Here is a 20,658-nt window from a genome sequence, read left to right on the forward strand (position 1 = left end):
CCCATTCGATATAGCAAAAAGAAAAATAAAATATCTGGGAATAAACCTAACCAAAGAGGTAAAAGACCTGTATGCAGAAAACTACACAGCACTGAAGAAAGAAATCAAGGAAGACACAAACAAATGGAAACATATACCTTGTTCTTGGATTGGAAGAATTAACATCATCAAAATGTCCATACTACCCAAAGCAATATACAGATTCAATGCAATACCTATTAAAGTACCAATGGCGTATTTCACAGACATAGAACAAACACTTCGAAAATTTATATGGAATCATAAACGAGCCCGAATAGCAGCTGCTCTTTTGAGAAAGAAGAACAAAGTAGGAGGGATCACAATACCTGATATCAAACTGTATTACAAGGCCACTGTAATCAAAACAGCCTGGTACTGGCATAAAAACAGGCACATAGACCAATGGAACAGAACAGAGAGCCCAGAAATCAACCCAACCCTCTACAGTCAATTAATATTCGACAAAGGGGGCAGTAACATAAAATGGAGTAAAGATAGCCTCTTCAGCAAATGGTGTTGGGAGAACTGGACAGCTACGTGCAAAAAAAATGAAACTTGAGCACCAACTTACACCATACACCAAAATAAATTCAAGGTGGATAAAAGACTTAAATATAAGCCATGACACCATTAAAGTCCTAGAGGAGAACATTGGCAAGAAAATCTCAGATATTCCACGCAGCAACATTTTTACGGATATGTCCCCTAGAGCAAGGAATGTAAAGGAAAGAATAAACAAATGGGATCTCATCAAAATAAAAAGCTTCTGCATGGCTAAAGAAAACAGTATTAAATTAAAAAGACAACCAACTGTATGGGAAAACATATTTGCCAATGATACCTCAGACAAAGGTTTAATCTCCAAAATATACAAAGAACTTACACGACTCCACTCTAGGAAGACATCGAACCCAATTAAAAAATGGGAAAAGGACTTGAACAGACATTTCTCTAAAGAGGACATACAGAATATCCAGAGACACATGAAGAGATGCTCAATATCGTTAGCTACCAGAGAGATGCAAATTAAAACCACAATGAGATACCACTTTACACCAGTCAGGATGGCTATAATAGACAAAGCAACAAACAACAAATGTTGGAGAGGGTGTGGGGAAAAGGGGACCTTAGTTCACTGTTGGTGGGATTGCAGACTGGTACAACCATTATGGAAAACAGTATGGAATTTTCTCCGAAAAATAAAAATTGACCTGCCTTTTGACCCAGCAATTCCACTGCTAGGATTATACCCCAAGAATCCTAAAACATCAATTTCAAAGAACCTATGCACCACAATGTTCATAGCAGCACAATTTACAATAGCCAAGAGTTGGAAGCAACCTAGGTGCCCATCAGTAAATGAATGGATCCAAAAATTGTGGTACATATACACCATGGAATTTTATGCAGCAGAGAGAAAGAAGGAACTACTACCTTTTGCAACAACATGGATGGAACTTGAAAGCATTATGCTGAGTGAAATAGGCCAGGCATTGAAGGACAAATACCATATGATCTCACCTTTGACAGGAAGCTAAAGAATAACACAAACAAGCAAACAGAATAAAAACAAAGACGCTGAAATAGAGAACAAGTGGGCAGCGACCAGAGGGGAGAGGGAAGGGTACTTAAGGGGAAAAAGGGGGAGGGATTTTGAGGAACAAGTATGAAAGACACAGAGATGAGGACTGGGGGGGGAATGGGAGGGAGGGGGGAGACCGGGCGGGGGGGGAGAGAAAAAAATGTACTTGAAAAGTAACTAAATAAAATTTAAAAAAAAAAGCAAGATTCATAGGTACAAATGGATGGGGGAATGTCCAAAATTGTATAGGAAATGGAGAAGCCAAGTTACTCATATGCATGTCCCATGGACATGAACTAAAGGGGGATTGCTGTAGGAAATGGGGTACCAGGTGGAGGGAAGGCAAGGAGAAAAATTGGTACAACTGTAATGGCATAGTCAATAAAATATATTTTAAAAATGAATGGTGGTGAGTATTCCATTTTGGAGCTTGCATTGTTGAATGTTAAAAGAGATGTGTATGGTTCCCAAAAAAGCATCAGCATCTTCAAGAGAAATTTATGTTGACTCATTTTCTAAAGTGTGTATTTATTGTTTGGTGTCATTATTCACCAAAGGGGTGTATAAGGCTGCTTTGACACTCATGGAGGGAGAAGTATACAAATCCTTGCTTCATTGATGACAGGCTTTTGCATATGCCTTCCATTGACCCATGAAACGGAATTCAAAACCTCTGGGTATAAGTTTCTTAAGAACCAGCCTGTGGTTCTCCCAGTGCTTTTCCCCCTCTCCTCTGAAAAGTTCATGTTACAAATAAGGATTTTTCCTTCATCTTAGATTCTAGAATGAAGGAGACATATTGACAAGAACTCTAGCCAACCCCATATCAACAAGTAATATGGCAAATAAATAAACATTTATTATTGTGAGCCACTTGCTACATAATTTGCACATCGAATCAGACTAAAAATGTTAGTTAAGAGAAAGCAGAATGAGATTCATAAACTTTTAAGCATAGACTGAGTTAAGGGAGATGGAAGAAACAGTAAAAGCAAATAGGGGTCCCTAAAGTGTGGACGGATGATGTAGGCTGAAGGTAAACAAGCTGTAGTAAGAAATGAGTCAGGTGGAAAAGTCCTTTAAAATATACCATATGGCTGCATCAGTAAGTTAAAAATATTTGGGGATGAGTTTTATGATAATTGAGATACAAATATGTGAATTTGACAATTTGAAAAGTCACCAATGTAGAAGTGAAAGTCATCTTGGGTAATTGTAGTGGATTGAGAAAAGAGGAAATTTCTGATGGAGGGGGAAAATACTTTGAGGGAGGTGTTTACCTTGGAATTGAGTAAAGGTGTGATACATCTAGAAAAGAGGAGAAAGCGTCAATTAAGAGCATGGACGTCACAGAAAGAGAGTACTGTCAGTGATTTTTTTTTCAGATTTCTGATCTCGAATTGTCTGGAAGTGGCATTAGAGACAAAGAAGTGAGCCAGCTCTGTACCTTATAATGCTTTATGGTGAGTAAGAGAAGACATAGTTGATTTGGGGTAAGATGTGTCATTTTGTAAGACATTTAGTTGAGGTGAGGGTACTGAAGATATCGTAGAAAAACAAGTAAGTTATGAAGTTTATATGTAACATAATGAGGTTTGCAAAGGGTCTAAAGTATGAACAAAAGCATGACCAAAGATGCAGTAAACATATGATAGACTAGGTTGAGTAGTAATGAGAATGTTGGAAGTGGTAGTTATGTTACTTACAAACATAATTGAGATGATGTATTAGGGTTAATGAAAAGGTAAATAAATTCTTGATTAGAGTGAGGAAGTTTATTGCACTGCTGCAATTGAAATGTTTACTTAGAATTTCCTCTATAGGACTTCCGCCAAGATGGAGGTATAAGTGGATGTGCCGTGCCTTCTCACACAACCAAGTTTAGGGACAACTAAATATTAGCATCAGAAAACACAACCAGAACACGGAAAATTGAACTTTTCGGAAGTCCGTTAACAACAAATTCTTCAGCCCGACCGGTAAGGGGCGAAACCGGCATATGGTGAGGGGTTGCACAGGAGGACTCAGTCCGACGGACCCAGGCGCGGAATCCAGACGTGCGAATCCAGACGCACGGGTTCCAAACACAGGATTGGACCTAGTGAGCGACCAAGCAACCCACCAGGTGAGCGACTGCAGAGGAGACAGTGGGGAGGCGGTGCTGCCTGTTGACTGCGGTCGTCTATTTGTGCGCGAGCAGACAGGCGAGGGAGTGGGCTGTTGAACCGGCTGCGGCGGTAGAGGGCGCCGCCATTTCCCCGCTCTGACCACGCCCCCACATACAGCGTCACAACCCAGCGACCTGGGAGTCCAAGGCGCTGCTTCTCACACTTAAAGAGCCAGAACAGACCAAAAATGTCGCAAGAAGACCTCAAAGCCCCAGAGATAAATCTAAGCGACGAAGAAATAGCAAAACTCTCAGACTCACAGTTTAAAACACTGGTCATCAGGATCCTCACAGATCTGGTTGATTATAGCCACAAATTAGAGAAACATATGAAGGCTAAACTAATGGAAATGAATGGAATTCCACAGGAAACCAATAGCGATGAAAAGGAAACTGGGACTCAAATCAATGGAGTGGACCAGAAGAAAGCAAATAATGGCCAAACAGAAAAGAGTCAAGGAGCAAGAATTCAAAGAAATGAGGAGAGTCTTAGGAACCTCCAGGACATCTTTAAACGCTCCAATATCCGAATTATAGGGGTACCAGAAGGGGGAAAGACACAGCCACCAGTGGAAAACTTATTTGAACAAATAATAAAAGAAAATTTCCCCAATCTGGCAAAGGAAATAGACTTCCAAGAAATCCAAGAAGCTCAGAGAGTACCAAAAAAGTTGGACTCAAGAAGAAACACACCAAGGCATATCATAATTACATTAGCCAAAATTAAAATGAAGGAGAGAATCCTAGAAGCAGCAAGAGCTAAGGGGACAATCACCTACAAAGGAGTCCCCATCAGACTGTCAGCAGATTTCTCAAAAGAGACCTTACAGGCAAGAAGGGGCTGGAAAGAAATATTCCAAGTCATGAAATCTAAAGACCTACAACCAAGATTGCTCTATCCAGCAAAACTTTCATTTAGAATGGAAGGACAGATAAGGTGCTTCTCAGATAAGATCAGATTCAAGGAGTTCATCATCACCAAGCTCTTATTATATGAAATGTTGAAGGGACTTATCTAAGAAAAAGAAGTTAAAGAAACATGAACAGTGAAAGGACAACAAGCTCACAGTTATTAACAACCACACCTAAAATGAAAGAAAACTAAAAGGACAGCTAGATCAGGAGTGGAAACATAGAAATGAAGATCTCAAGGAGGGTTAGCAACAGGGGAGTGGGAGGAGGAGATGGGGGGAGAAGGTACAGAAAATAAGTAGCATAGACAGTAGATAGAAAATAGATGGGGGGGCAAGAATAGCATGGGAAATATAGAACCTAAAGGACTTGAGACACATGGACATAAACTAAATGGGGGTAATGGTGGGGATGGGGGGGCAGGGTGGAGGGGAATGAAAGGGGGAATAAAACAACTGTAACAGCATAATCAACTTAAAAAAATAAATTAATTAAAAAAAAGAATTTCCTCTATATATCTGAAATCTGAACTATCACTGTGGGAATTGCATTATTGAAACACTAAACCTTAGGCAACCACAACACTATAATCCTGGTTCTTCTTCTTTTTCTTATATAGCTAGTTTCTGTCTTCATTGGTTTCCATCCTGCCATTTCCTAAATCCAGGCTCTTATCAAAGTCATTTTTTTCTATACTTTCTTCAGATTATTTATTTTTATTATTACCTTATCCATAGAAGTGCTTATGTATTAATCATTCATTCAGCATATGTTTATTGGGAATCTATTTTGTACTGGAGTCTGCTACTTAAATGCCTTGGACAAATAAGACAAAGATAGGGTCTCTGCCCTCAGAAAGTCTGTAGCCTAAACTGGCTCCCATCTTTACCATTTCCAGCAGTCTTCCATTATATACTTTAGCTTGTTCTTCGGATGTTTCTTAAACTCGTTGACAATAAGCAAAAAAGTCATCTTAGGTTTAAAAACTAGTTCCACCGCTGTCTCACCTAATTTAATCAATTTAAATATAACTTTCTGAAATTCAAGGCTCATAAATTAGAAGTGCATCTGGCTTTTCTCCCTCTGTCGTCTTTACATATGTATACAAGATGTTGATCCATCTTCCAAAAAGTTACTTTCTCCTTCATCATCTCCCATTGCTGTTCTACTGGTACAACTGAAGTTCACACCTAGCATGAACATGTCAGCAATGGTCTCTAATAGAATACATCTGTCCTTTGTTAAAGAATTTTTGTTGAGAGACACTGAAATAAAGAACAAACTGACAGTAACCAGAGGGGAGGTGGGAGGGGATAACAGGGAAAAGGGGAAGGGTTATCAGGAACATGTATAAAGGACCCAGGAACAAAGCCAAAGGTAGGGGGAAGGATGAAAGGTAGGAGGTGCAGATGGATGGGGTCGGGGGGAATCATGGGGGAGAAATAGGTTTTGAGATGGTTTTTGTGAGAGGTAATATGGTCAGTGAAGAAATCAAATGACTTTCCTTTGAATAATGTTTATACTATTTGAATATTGAAACAATTCTCTGTTCTGCTCTGTACCTGTCATCCAAACTTCTGGTTGTCTCTAAAAGACTTACAACACCTCATCACTATAAGGGATAAGGGGCTTTGGAAATTATCTAGTCCAACAACCTATGTTTACAGATAACAGCTCTTGAAAGGTAATCAACTTGCGTGGAATCTGTTAGTTTGGGCATGATTGTCTAAGTTATGTCTAACTGCTTTTTATCTCCATAGAGTCCTTACAGATTGGCTTCGTTTGCAAGCTATTTTGGATGTATGAGCTTGTACGTGCATATATGCTTGTGTATGTCTTTATATTTTGGGTTTTCATTTACATCAAAATTAATTGCTAATTATTACCTGATAAAAAAACATTGGTTCTTTAATCTCCAAAATATACAAAGAACTTACACGACTCCACTCTAAGAAGACATCTAACCCAATTAAAAAATGGGAAAAGGACTTGAACAGACACTTCTCCAAGGAGGACATACAGAGTATCCAGAGACACATGAAGAGATGCTCAATATTGTTAGCTATCAGAGAGATGCAAATTAAAACCACAATGAGATACCAATTTATACCGGTCAGTTTGGCTATCATAAACAAAGCAACAAACAACAAATGTTGGAGAGGGTGTGGGGAAAAGGGGTCCTTAGTTGACTGTTGGTGGGATTGCAGACTGGTAGAACCATTATGGAAAACAGTATGGAATTTTCTCAGAAAAATAAAAATCGACCTGCCTTTTGACCCAGCAATTTCACTGCTAGGATTACATCCTAAGAATCCTAACACATCAATTTCAAAGAACCTATGCACCACAATGTTCATAGCAGCACAATTTACAATAGCCAAGAGCTGGAAGCAACCTAGGTGCCCATCAGTAAATGAATGGATGAAAAAATAGTGATACATATACACAATGGAATTCTATGCAGCAGAGAGAAAGAAGGATCTACTACTCTTTGCAGCAACATGGATGGAACTTGAAAGCATTATGCTGAGTGAAATAGGCCAGGCGTTGAAAGACAAATACTATATGATCTCACCTTTAACAGGAAGCTAAACAACAAAACAAACAAGCAAGCAGAATAAAAACAAAGACGCTGAAATAGAGAACAAGCAGGCAGTGACCAGAGGGGAGAGGGAAGGGAATTTAAGGGGAAAAAAGGGAGGGTTTTTGAGGAACAAGTATGAAAGACACAGGGATGAGGACTAAGGGGGGAGGAAATGGGAGGGACGTGGGGAGCACAGGGTGGCGGGGGCTGGGGTGGGAGAAATAGACAAAAAATGTATTTGAAAAATAAATAAATAAAAATTTAAAAAAAACATTGGTTCTGAATCCAGTTTATGCTTTAGACCACAATTACCATTTTGTTTATAAGTTCTTGTTTCTGAATTAAACCTTGTAGTAAAAAGGCAGACCTCTATAACTTCTCCTTAGTCTCCCATGCCTATTATTGTAGTTTAGAAACTTTCATTTACTGAAACATAACACTGGAGTAAATTAGGCTTGGCTAGAAAACATGGTTTTCTCAAGGTTTGAGAAGTTAATTAGTATGCTTTTGTAAATTATAGTGATTAAATGTATAATTCCTAGGCTTTGACCTTTTTCAAATGTCCTTCTTCTAATATTCATGAATCTCCCCATTTATCTGTGAGTTGTAACAAGGAAGTACTTACCCTTCCTTGACCTCGCTCATTTGAAGCACTCTAGGAAGCAAGTCATTAGGTCTTATATATTTGAATACATCAATAGTGTTCAAATGATTTTTGACTAGGTCTTCCCATGAACTACCACACCAGTATGTTTTATAAATCAGATTACAATTAGCTGGCCACAATAGTTATAAATTGTAGAAGAAATACAATGGTTCTTTATTAATTTTGTCTTTATTTACCAACTTGCTGTCTTGACATGATTACTTTACATTTCCTTCAACGTATAGTTTTCCGTCTGTCATGAATGAGTGTCGTGGAACAGCTGTATGTCTCCCATGAAAGGAAGCATTCTACTTTTAGTTTTATTATCTAGTATTAACTGCTACCTAGGGATATTTCCCTGGATTCCTCTTACATTTTTTCTTAATAAGGCATAAAATATCATCAGGAGGGGTAAAAATAAGAAAAATGCAAATTTCCCATAATGTTTATTGAAAGATATGAAAAATATGAGTGAGGTTTAATGATAGTTTTTTCTTACTGAATGAAAAAAAAACTAGCATAATGATTTTAAAACTATTGGCCTTTAATATTTATAAACCATTATTTACTTCATTAAAATACTTAACTCTTTAGTTTCTGAGGCCCTGATTCTCCCATTTCCATGAAGTAGATTAACTTTTTATATATGAAACCACTTACAACTGGAAAAATAAGCTATTTTATTTGGCTTCAAAGTGGCACATTAAAAAGTGAGCTTAATATCAACAGTACTTCACCGTATGTTATGCCTGCTGTGTCTATTTCTATATGTCATTTAGAGATAATTAAAGTAGTAAATTAATTTTTACTTTCATATAGTTCACAATTTTTTATTTTATCAAATATTTTAATAAATCTAGGGGTTAGTATTATCTGGTTGCCACCTATGATTCATGATTCCTTATTGGTATGTTACACTTTGACCTTGGAATTGAAGGCAGCTTCATTTCTTGTCATTTATTTTTTTAGTTCGTTAGTACTTTGAGAGGCAGATTTCATCCTTTCTGATATTTACCAAAGTCCATATTTCCAAATTCCTAATAATAAATACAGTATATTTTTATTACTGACAACATTCTTGGACCTGCTATTGTTGCAGAATGCACATTGAATTTGGTATTTTTTGCTTACATTACTCTTCATTTTCTCAGTATCTTATAAAAAATGCTTGACCTTTTATACTTTAATGAAGCGGAAGGAATTAAAGCCAAGCTAAAGGAGTTTTATATATGCCCAATTAATACCACAGGAGGAGAATGACCTAAGGTAATTGCAGCTATGTCTTCCATTTTAATTAAAGTCATGAGTTTTTCTGAAAACTAATAAATGTGTTGACATGTAAAAAGTAAGAAGATACTTGTAAACATATTTCATTACATCCCAAGTAAAGAGAAAACCAGTGGTTCTAGAAAGAAAGAAAAAAATGTACAAATACTTTTATAAAAGTATTGTTTTATAAAGTACTTTATAAAAGTACTTTTATAAAAGTTGATGTTAACTAAACCAAGAAAGGATTGCAGAGTTGAGATAATGTGCTGCATTTACATTTTCAGAGCAAAAGACTATCATGCAAAGGAAAAAGGTAAACTAATTTGCAGAAGCTAGATGTGTTATTATATTCTGAATTTTATGTAGTATTAGAAAGTTGTGGTTCATGTCATCTTTCCAAGTGTGAAAGCGACACAGACAGAAACTTACCTCACTAAATGCTTTCACCTGACGTGATTTTTCCAGTGTTGTTGCAACCTTCCTGGGGCATCTGAAGATTGCATTGTAATATACAACATCCAATCACAATAAAACCCAAGGCTCATAAACTCTCTCAGGCTCTGTACCTGTACTTCATTTTAATGTGATCTTGTGCTACTTTCTGCATCATTAAATCAGACACCCCAAATTTTATTCTCTTTAGCTGTGTGTTAGCATGACTGCTCACTAAATATGAACTTGGAGTGAACATGACTTCACCTTGACAGCATGCTTTATTTGCTTCAATTAATTTCAGTGCTTACTCTGTTTCAGTTAACCATGTAACATCTTTTAAAGCCTTAGTATTAATGCAGGGCATTTTCTAAGGCAGCAAAACATACTTTAAAAATTTATTGTGTTATGCATGTATAAAATCCTACTCTGGCATTGCAGTAGATGGGAGAGGAAGAATTAAAGAATATAATAAATCATTCTAACAAGAGAAATCATTGTTAGTTGGCTTTTTAATATTCACCATCACCACCTCCCTTCTTTATTGCTGTCAGAAGCCAGATTTTGCATGGGGAAAACACTTTAAAACTCTTCAGCACTGAGTTGCAATTTATCTAGTCCAATTGGGGCAATGTGTTTCCCAATTTCATGGTCTACATTCTAGATGTCAGGGGCCATGATCCCGGTCTAGACAGCAGGGGTGTAGAACGAAGTCTGCCACAGTAACCTTTAGAAAAACAGTTTCTTTACTCATTAAAAAGGAAAAACCCAGGTGTTACCAGTTTCTTGTCTCCCATTCTTCTGCATGGAATGCTGATGCTGTATCTGGATTACAGCAGCCACCTTGAGACCAGTTAGGGAAGCCACAGGGATACCTAACGATACGGCCACATGAGAAGTGTTAACAGCAACTACTTAGTTTCTTCACTCTCTTGTCTGTGAAAAAGTAAAACTATGCTAACTATTTAAGCATTAATCTTTTGCATTATTATAATTATTACCTACAACAAAAAGTATTACAAACGGACCCATCCAGTATGTTTTCTAAACATAACAAATTAGCTAGATTTTGTTTCAGTAATAAGCAAATTATTAATCTCATGGACTAAAACAAATATGTATTTCTTACTTTTTAGTCTTCAGTGTATCTATGATTTTGTTTAGTCTCCTCATCTTGTCTTGGCTTGGATCCTGATTGAAGGTAGAATTCAGGTTTGAATGAGTTGTTTTCTCATATGGGAGCCGAGAATAAATGAGTATACATTACACAGAACATTTTGTTTGTACGCAGTTGTCACAAGCTAATAAAAATGGGCAGTAATTAGCATTTTTTTGGAGATTTGTACATCATATCTGTTCATTTGCTGCTAATGAAGTAAGTTGCATATCCAAGATCAACATCAATATAGCAGAGAAATACATTCTCCCAACAGTAAGGGCAAAAGGGGAGAGTGAACATATTCTCAACCTTCACATAATTTACAACAAACAATTTTGACTATGGAATTATTATGTTGCATAATTAGTTATATTGTTTTTATAATTACTGAAGTTAATATTAAATAACAAGATATTTATTTTACTTACTTATTTTTAAAGATTTTATTTATTTATTTTTAGAGAGTGGAAGTGAGGGAGGAAGAGAGGGAGAGAAACATCAATGTGTGGTTGCCTATCGGGCACCCCCTAAATGAGGACCCAGCCCACAATCCAGGCATGTGCCCTGACTGGGAATCAAACCCCCAACCATTTGGTGTACAGGAAGGCACTACACCATCCAGAACTCCCTTCCCTTTATTCTTAATAAATTTTCTTCACACCAGGTGCTAAATTGATCTCTCCCAAAACAGAAATTATTCACATTATCTTCTGCTTAAAGTTCTTTCCATGTTCCTTACAGCATTTGGAATAAAATAAAAACTTCTTCAATTCATCTGAAAGTCTGTTCACAATCTGAACATTGTCTTCTTGGCTTTAGGCATTCTTCAAACCACACATTTTTCAGCAGACTTAAATGCATTTAATTCCTGGAAATAGTCCTGTTTTCTGTCACATCAAGCCTTTCACACCTGCTTATCCTGCTGCCTAAATTATAGTCTTTCCATTATTCATTCCTGCCTTTTTTCCCTTGTCTAAATTCTACTTACCTATCCCACCTAACTCCCAGTTGTCATTCCTGACCTAGCTGAGATAGAACTCCCTCTAAAGAGTCACCTCTAATCCTTGCCCTTCTTATACCCAGGGAACCATAAATATGTTTCTTTTACAGTATTTAGAACATGCCATTTTAATGACCTATGTATATATGAATGCATTTTCCTCTTCCTCCATCAGACCATGAATGCCCTTAAGTTAGAGATCATATCATATTTATCTTTGCCTCAACAAGCACATAACATAGAACCTAGAACATGGTGTTCAGTAAATTAGTGATGATCATTACAGGAAGTAAATGCATCTAAATTTCATACTCCCATAAGTGGTGGGACCAAGAGTAAAAGTAATTGAGTCCCCCACCCCTTCTCAACACATTATATAGGTGGATATTTGGTTGAAAGAAATTTCCAAAACAGTGCAATGAAACTCGTAGTGTGTGCAGAAATACAGCCATGGCTTGACAGTGGGTAAAAGTAGATTAGATTAATGGTGTGCATATAAGCTTCTGGCCATTTTGAACATATCTAGTCGTGGAGCTAACGTACTCTTCTGTGCACTTGTCACTTCACAGTTCAATTAGCAGCACAGAATGGTAGCAAATATTGAAATATTTTGAGAGTCTTGAGGAGAGCAACCAGAATACATTGCCCTTCAATACACTCTGAAACTTGTTTTTTTTCTCATTAACTCTAACACCTATGTATTTGTCATGTGTGAGCAAACAAGCACTTGATTGTGATCACAAACTCCTAAAATATGTCATAAGAGCTGGAGTTAGGTCACTCACTTTCAAGTCAAACATAGTGTGCATAGAAGAACACCAATCAGCAATGTGAGCAAGAGGAGAAAAGGCAAAAAGGATGGTGATGTTTTTTCACTGTGTTCCTCTTTCCATGGTAAAATATACCAGGTGGCTCCCTTTCTTGACATGCTTCCTTAATCTTTACACAGAACTAGAACCATTTCTTAGTACAAGTTCAATATTTACATATATGTATGTAAAATGTATGTACGTATTTCATAGATAGCTCTAATATGTTGTTATAATAGTATTAATATATAATTATTGTTATAATAATGACTGCCTCTCATTCAGGTCCTCTGTCTCCCCTGGCCCTGCCCCCACTGACTTTCTGACGTCATCAGCGGGCCCCCTTGTGACGTCACAGAACATATCCCATCCTGTCCCAGGCACACAGCTGAGGGCAGAGAGAGAGGCAGGAGTGGCTGGTCCTGTCCCAGGGCCGTGGGATTTACCCACAGCACAGCCTCGGGGCTCAGGCTTTGAGCGGCAGACCCAGCAGTGGAAGAGGAAGAGATGGAGGAGCCGGGGATGGAGGAGCCAGGGATGTAGGAAGAAGAGGTGGAGGAGGAAGGGATGGAGGAGCCAAGTACCACTGGTACACAGGAGAGCAGTAGCCCCTCAGGTCCTGCTGGTCCAGGTGAATCCCCAAGTCTTCTTCCCCCTATACCGTCCCAGTCCCCCACACCCCCTACACCCCATAGCCTAGCTCCAGCCGTCTTACCCACCCACCGACCTCGGGGTGGCTGCCCCTCTGACCCTGGCCCCTCTAAGCCACACCCATCCTAATCCATGCCACCCCCGACCTGTGGTTTCCCCCTTTGTCCCTACCAGGATATCCGGGCCATACCCGCTCCCTTGGACACGTCCACGGCTCTGAGGAGGCTGCACAGGGAACTGAAGGACATCACCAACGACCCCCCGCCCATGTGCTCCGTGGGGCCGGTGGACGATGACATGTTCACATGGAAGGGGACCATCATGGGTCCCACCGACAGCCCCTATGAAGGAGGCATATTCTGCCTAAATATACAATTCCCACGCAACTACCCCTTCAGGCCCCCGCAGATTTATTTCACCACCCTAATCTACCACCCCAATATCAACCGGAGAGGCTTCATCTATCAAGATATTTTCAGGTCCCAGTGGTCTCCCATAATGACCATATCCAAACTCCTGTTGTCCATCAGCTCCATGCTCTGTGACCCCAACCCCAATGACGCTTTTGTTCCCTCCATTGCGAGGATGTACTTAAAGGACAGGGACACCTATGATACCATGGCCTGAGCTTGGACCAAGAAGTATGCCATGTGAGTGAGAGGTGAATGATAACCCATCAATCACCTCAATAAAACACCTGCCTGTTGGAACTGCTGTCTTTTGACTGCTTTCTGGGAGGTGTCCTTTCCCCATCTTTCTGAGCACACAGTGAACACCTGCCATGTTAGGATATGTGGAGCAGGTGGGGAGGCATGGAGGTGGGCCAAGGTCAGGGCATGGGGCGGCATAGAGGTTGGACACCTGTCACATCAGACTGTGTCTGGAGGAGGTGAGAGGGGCACTGGGTCTCCTTCCTTGTATATAATAAACTCTCAAATTTATTGCATGGAATCATTTCAAGCTGAATTGACTGAGGCCATACATCTTTTATTTACTTATTTATTTGTGCTTACATGGGAGAATTTATTGCTCAAAGCATCATTAATCACAGCATCAAGTAAAAGTGCTCCCTCTTTAAATTATGTTCAAATGCAATTCTATTCCTTCATATTTTTAAAGCTATACAGCTTGAAGCTGTGATTATTTGTAAAGATGGATAATTTTTGATATTTTTAACTGCTATGATGTAGACACATCCAATCTGCTTCCACTTTTCTTAACATTTAAGTTTTCATCTTAAAGTATCACTGTCAATATTTCTACCATGTCACTTTACAATGATATTTATTCTTTCAGAGATGTGAGATCAAGGGATATTATTACAATGGGAAATTACCTGATGGATATTGTATTTTCAAAGTAGGAACACAATGAGAAGATCAAACCTCAAATTCCTACTTTAGTTTAAACTTGTATTTTCATGAATGTTTGTTATGTGTGGCATGATCAATATGTAACCTAGTTTTGGTCAAAGTTATAATTGTCATATCCTTCATTTTTGCTTCATCAACCTCATCAGTTCTGCTCTATATGGAAAGTTGTGTACTAATTAGAAATGGGCCTTATCATTTGAAAACATTTTGAATAACCAGTCACAGTGAGCATACCAGGGTACTGGAATCACTGTGAAGCATGCAATTTAATTTTTGAGATTGATATTTTAAGACTGATACATAAATATATTCATTAAAGAAACCCCATAGTGATTCATGATATGTCACAGGTAAATTGGATATCCAGAAATATTTCTCCACGATGAAAGGATGGGTAAACAATAATATAAGCTCTCCAAGATAGGTAGGGTAGGCTTTTGGTAGTCCTTATGCACTTTATATACTTGAAAGAAATAATTGTGATTCATCCACAATAGACTGGATATAAAGATAATAGATTAGAATTTGTTGTAAAATTCACACAGAATTCATCAATCATTTCACATGAACATAAACACAAAGGTCAGAACATAATGTAAGTGACTATTGAAAATGTAAGTTAACCATCACTCATTTTTAAAATGTGGCTAAAAGCAAGTTAATGTAAAAGGCAAACACCCTGTTATCAATAAATACAGTGCCCAAGTGATGACAGAAAGGTTATTGGTTTAGTAATACTAACATCTTGCATCACCACAGTACTCTACAATTTGAAAAACACATTCTTGCCCTGGCTGGTGTGGCTCAGTGGGTTACATGCCGACCTGAAAATCAAAGGGTCATTGGTTCGATTCCCAGTTCTGGGGCATATGGCTGGGTTGTGGGCCAAGTCCCCAGTGTGGGATGCACAAAAGGCAACCGCACGTTGATGTTTCTGTCCCTCTCTTTCTCCCACCTTTCCCCTTTCCCTAAAAAAAAATTAAATCTTTAAAACAATAAAAATTATATTTTTCTAGAAATGTGTCCATTTCCCCTAGGTTCTCAAATTTCTTGGCATACAGTTCTTCATAGTAATTTCTTACAATCCTCTCTATTTCTGTGGTATCAGTTGTAATCTCTCCTCTTTCATTTCTGATTGTGTTTATTTGTGTCCGTTCCCTTCTTTTTTTGATGAGCCTACTTAAAGGCTTGTCTATTTTGTTTATTTTTTCAAAGAACCAACTCCTGGATTCATTGATCTTTAGAATTGTACTTTTAGTCTCTATGTCATTTAGTTCTGCTCTGATCTTAGTTATTTCCTTCCTTCTACTTGCTTTGGGCTGTTTTTGTTGTTGTTCCTCGAGTTCTTGCAGGCGTAGAGTAAGTTCATTTGTTTGAAATGTTTCTGTTTTCTTAAGGTAGGCCTGTATTGCTATAAACTTCCCTCTCAGGACTGCCTTGGCTGTATCCCATAAGTTTTGGGTTGTTGTGAGATCATTTTCATTTGTTTCCAGAAACTTTTTGATTTCTTCCCTAATTTCATTCTTGACCCATTCATTGTTTAATAGCATACTGCTAGGATTATACCCCAAGAATCCTAAAACATCAATTTCAAAGAACCTATGCACCACAATGTTCATAGCAGCACAATTTACAATAGCCAAGAGTTGGAAGCAACCTAGGTGCCCATCAGTAAATGAATGGATCCAAAAATTGTGGTACATATACACCATGGAATTTTATGCAGCAGAGAGAAAAAAGGAGCTACTACCTTTTGCAACAACATGGATGGAACTGGAAAGCATTATGCTGAGTGAAATAGGCCAGGCATTGAAGGACAAATACCATATGATCTCACCTTTGACAGGAAGCTAAAGAATAAAACAAACAAGCAAACAGAATAAAAACAAAGACGCTGAAATAGAGAACAAGTGGGCAGCGACCAGAGGGGAGAGGGAAGGGAACTTGAGGGGAAAAAGGGGGAGGGATTTTGAGGAACAAGTATGAAAGACACAGAGTTGAGGACTGGGGGTGGGGGGGGAATGGGAGGGAGGGGGGAGACCGGGCGGGGGGGGGAAGGGAAAAAAATGTACTTGAAAAGTAACTAAATAAATAAATAAATAAATAAATAAAATAAAACAATAAAAATTACACTCTCGTGTACGATCTCATTGGCATTTGTTCTTCACACTCTTTCAGGGTTGTCAGCTGGGATTAACATTTGTATTTTATGCAAAAGGAATATAAAGCTCACAAGGGTTAAGTCCTGTACTGAAGATCAAATAATGTGAGAAGTCTATAAAGCAATGTCCACATATCCAGACAGAGATGCCTTTCCCAGGGGAGAGCAAACCTCAGGGAAGGGATTGCTGCACCCAGCCCCCACCTCCTGTAGGATTGCAAGCAGGGGAGATTCAAGAACCCCCTACAGGGTGCATATCCATGAGAGAAAGACAGAAAGAGAAATTCCAGAAGGGCCCATTCTGAACTTCTCTCAGGAAGACAAAATACATGGGTTCCTAGGGCCCTATTCCACTGAGGCCAAAAAGGCAGGGAAATCAGAAAGTGGTGCAGCAAGGGGGAATCATGGCCCTACCTAGGCTCAGTTCGCACACAGAGCTTTCATCTGCACCAAGCAGGAGAGAGTGTACCCTCTCACAACACAGACTGTTCTGTCCCTTGAAACAAAGAGCTAATTCATCAGGAACTATACGGGATTGGAAATCAGCTGCAACAGAACAAGACAGGTGGTGCAGGGATAGTGGGGACACACACACACACACACACACACACACACACACACACACAATTTTCCCATAAGACTTAACAGTGCCTCCTAGAGAAGGCTCAGGGGTCCCACCTTCCTGATCTCAATAGAAGCCCCCTGTAGAGGCAGGTGAAGGTGATATAGGTAGAGCTGCCCAAAGTTGGATGGCCCACCTGGGACCTTGAGCTGATACAAACCAGAAGCAGATCCAGAAGAAGAAGTAGAAGGTGAGCACCAAACACTGCTGAGAAGAATTTCAGCTCATTCCTCTTCAGAATTTGAGTTATTTTTTTCTTTTACACTACCTTTTGAGAATTCTTTTGTGTCATTTGTATTCCAAGTAATTCACTATTCTTTGTCATTTATTTCTTATTCTTTTTATTTAGATTTGTATGCTACTTTATTTTATTTTTATTTCAAAGCTCACATTATACTCTCTTCCCTTGTTTCACTCCATTTTGCCTTCTTCCTGCCATTTCTTATTTTTGTTGTAAATATTATTTTCCCCCATGCTCCACTTTGTTCTTATTCCTTACTCTTACTATTTCTCCTGCCTCTCTTTTCTCAAAATGATCCTTCCTTCATTTAGTCAACTCTCATTCTTTTTTCCTCCTTATAATATTCTTATTTTCTTTCCACCTTTATTAATTGTGGTTTCTTTGGCAGGGATATTACAGTTGTTGCTGTTCTTCTTCAACTGTATTCCTTTGTTCACTTTTATAATTTCACATCTCATAGGTAACTATCCCCCTGTTTTACTCCATTTTGCCTTCCTCCTGCCCTTGCTTATTTGATTTTGGAATTTTATTTTTCCCCTTTTTAGCCTGGATTCTATTCCTTACTTTCATTATTTCTCCTCTCAAAATCATTTTCCTTACAGTAGACATCTCATATTCTCTCTTCTCTTTTGTATAATATTCTATTCTCTGTCCACTTTAATTAAGCTTTACTCAGCTATCATTGATATTGACCCTGTTGTGGTTTTTCTGTGATTTTGTTGCCTTTGGTTCACCACTTTTTAAATTTTATTTCAAACCTCATATTATACTCTTCCCTTTTTTCATTCCATTCTGCCATTGCAGAACGCCACTACCTTCTTTCACTTACATTTTGACTTTGATTTTCTTCCTGTCTTCACCTTGTTTCTATTCCCTCCTTAAAATAATTTTTCTCTCCTTAAGTCTCATATTCCATTATTCCTATATTATAATATTCTTAATCTCTTTCCACATTTATTAATCTGTCCTGAACTGCTGTTGATGTTGCTGATGTGGTAAGGGGGCATGTTTGCTGGTGTGGGTTTGGTTTTCCAGGGAGTACTGCTTTGTTATCCAGTACCTGTACAACAGCATACAAGACACAGCATGGGTTGTGACTCTCAGTCAGCCATCCTGAGGGGAGAGCACAACACAACTGATGGCATACTGATGAACAAGCCATCAATAGTCAAGGCCCAAATACAACAATACAGGCCAGATGAAGTAAATAAAGGACAACCCTAGAGCATACAGATTAGGAGATCAAAGAAAACACACCACTGAGTCCCACAGAACTCCTATCACAGAAGTTTAACCTGCAAAGACAGGCAGGTAAAGCAGAGCAACCTGAGTTGCAGGAACAACCCAGAAGAGTCACTTAAGATAGGGAGACAAAGAAATAAGCCTGAATTGAAAGGAAAGGAGGAATATTAAGAAAAAGAGCTAGACAAAATTGAGTCAAGAAATCTAGCAGGGATAGAGTTCAAAATAATGGTTGTAAGGAAGCTCAAGGAACTCAGTGAGAGCTACAAAGAAATTTACAGAGCTGTAAGGAAGTTGGATGGAACTACTGAAACATGAAAAAGGATTATGAATAAAAACCAGGACGAAATGATGATTAAATATCTGGAATGAAAAATACACTAGAGAGAATTAAAAGCAAGTTAGTTGAAGCAGAGGACCAAAATCAGCAAGCTGGAAGACAAGGCAGAAAGTAATACCCAGTCAGAGCAACAAAGTGAAAAAAGACTCAAAAGAATGAGGGCAGTTTAAGGGAGTGTCAGGATAGCATGAAATGCAACATTTGCATCATAGGGATATCAGAAGAAGAAGAAAAGGAGCAAAGGATAGCAAACCTGTTTGAAAAAATAATGGCAGAAAACTTCCCTAACTTGGTGAGGGGAAAAGTCATGCAAGTTCAGGAAGCACAGAAGATCCCAATCAAGAGGAACAAAAGGAGGCCCACTCCAAGACACACAATGATTAAAATAGCTGATTTTAAAGACAAAGAGAGAATCTTAAGGGCAGCAAGTGAGAACAGATAGTAACATACAAGGGAGCCCTGATAAGGCTAGCAGCTGACTTCTCAATGAAAACGCTCCAAGCCAGAAGGGAATGGCAAGAAATATTCCAAGTAATAAAATGCAAAGGCCTGCAACCCAGACCACTGTACCCAGCGAGGTTCTCAATTGAAATGAAAGGCCAAATCAGGAGCTTCTCAGACACAAGAAGGCTAAAAGAACACACCTCCACCAAACCAGTTCTGCAAGAGATGCTAGAGGTACTGCTACAAAAAGGAGAAGAGACAGTAAAGAGGGCTTTGTAACACAGGTACCATAAAAATGGCAATGAATAAAGATCTGTTAATAATAACCTAAAACATAGATGGATTAAATGCACCAATCAAAAGACATAGAATAGCTGAATGGATAAGAAATCATGACTCACACATATGCTGCCTACAAGAGACCTACCTCAGAACAAAAGACCTATACAGACTGGAAGTGAAGGGCTGGGAAAAAATATTCCAAGCAAATAGACACACAAAACAACTGGGGTAGCAATACTTATATCTGACAAAATAGATTTCAGAACATAAGCCATAAAAAGGGACAAAAAAGGTGACTTTATAATATTCAAGGGAGTAATCGGCAGGATGATATATCCCTTGTAAACATATATGGACCCAACATAGGAGCATCTAAATATATAAAGAAAGTCTTCGAAGTCTTCAAGAAAAATATTGACAGCAACACAGTCATCATAAGGGATTTTCACACACCACTGTCAATGATGGGTAGATCTTTCACACAAAGAGTTAGCAAGGATATTGTGGCATTGAACAACACTAGACCAAATGCACTTAATTGAATAGGTAGAACTTTCACACCAAAGAAACAAAATACACATTCTTTTCAGATGCACATGGAACATTTTCAGAGATATGCCATAAGGTAGAACACAAAACAAGCCTCAACAAATTCCAGAAAATTGAAATTATATCAAGCATGTGTTCAGATCACAATGGACTGAAACTAGAAACCAATCTC

The 20,658-nt window shown here is 38.5% G+C and overlaps 1 protein-coding gene across 1 annotated transcript; it reads left to right on the forward strand.

The window, feature by feature from the left end:
• The first annotated feature begins 13,499 nt into the window (after positions 1-13,499).
• LOC119035972 (ubiquitin-conjugating enzyme E2 D3-like) lies at positions 13,500-13,859 on the forward strand. Its single transcript, XM_037127509.2, has one exon. The coding sequence runs from the start codon at positions 13,500-13,502 to the stop codon at positions 13,857-13,859; it is 360 nt and encodes a 119-aa protein (XP_036983404.2).
• The last annotated feature ends 6,799 nt before the right edge of the window (positions 13,860-20,658 follow it).

The sequence above is a fragment of the Artibeus jamaicensis genome, unplaced genomic scaffold (genome assembly GCF_021234435.1).
Source record: "Artibeus jamaicensis isolate MK-2021 breed Jamaican fruit bat unplaced genomic scaffold, CSHL_Jam_final contig_241, whole genome shotgun sequence".
Taxonomy (NCBI): Eukaryota; Metazoa; Chordata; class Mammalia; order Chiroptera; family Phyllostomidae; genus Artibeus; species Artibeus jamaicensis.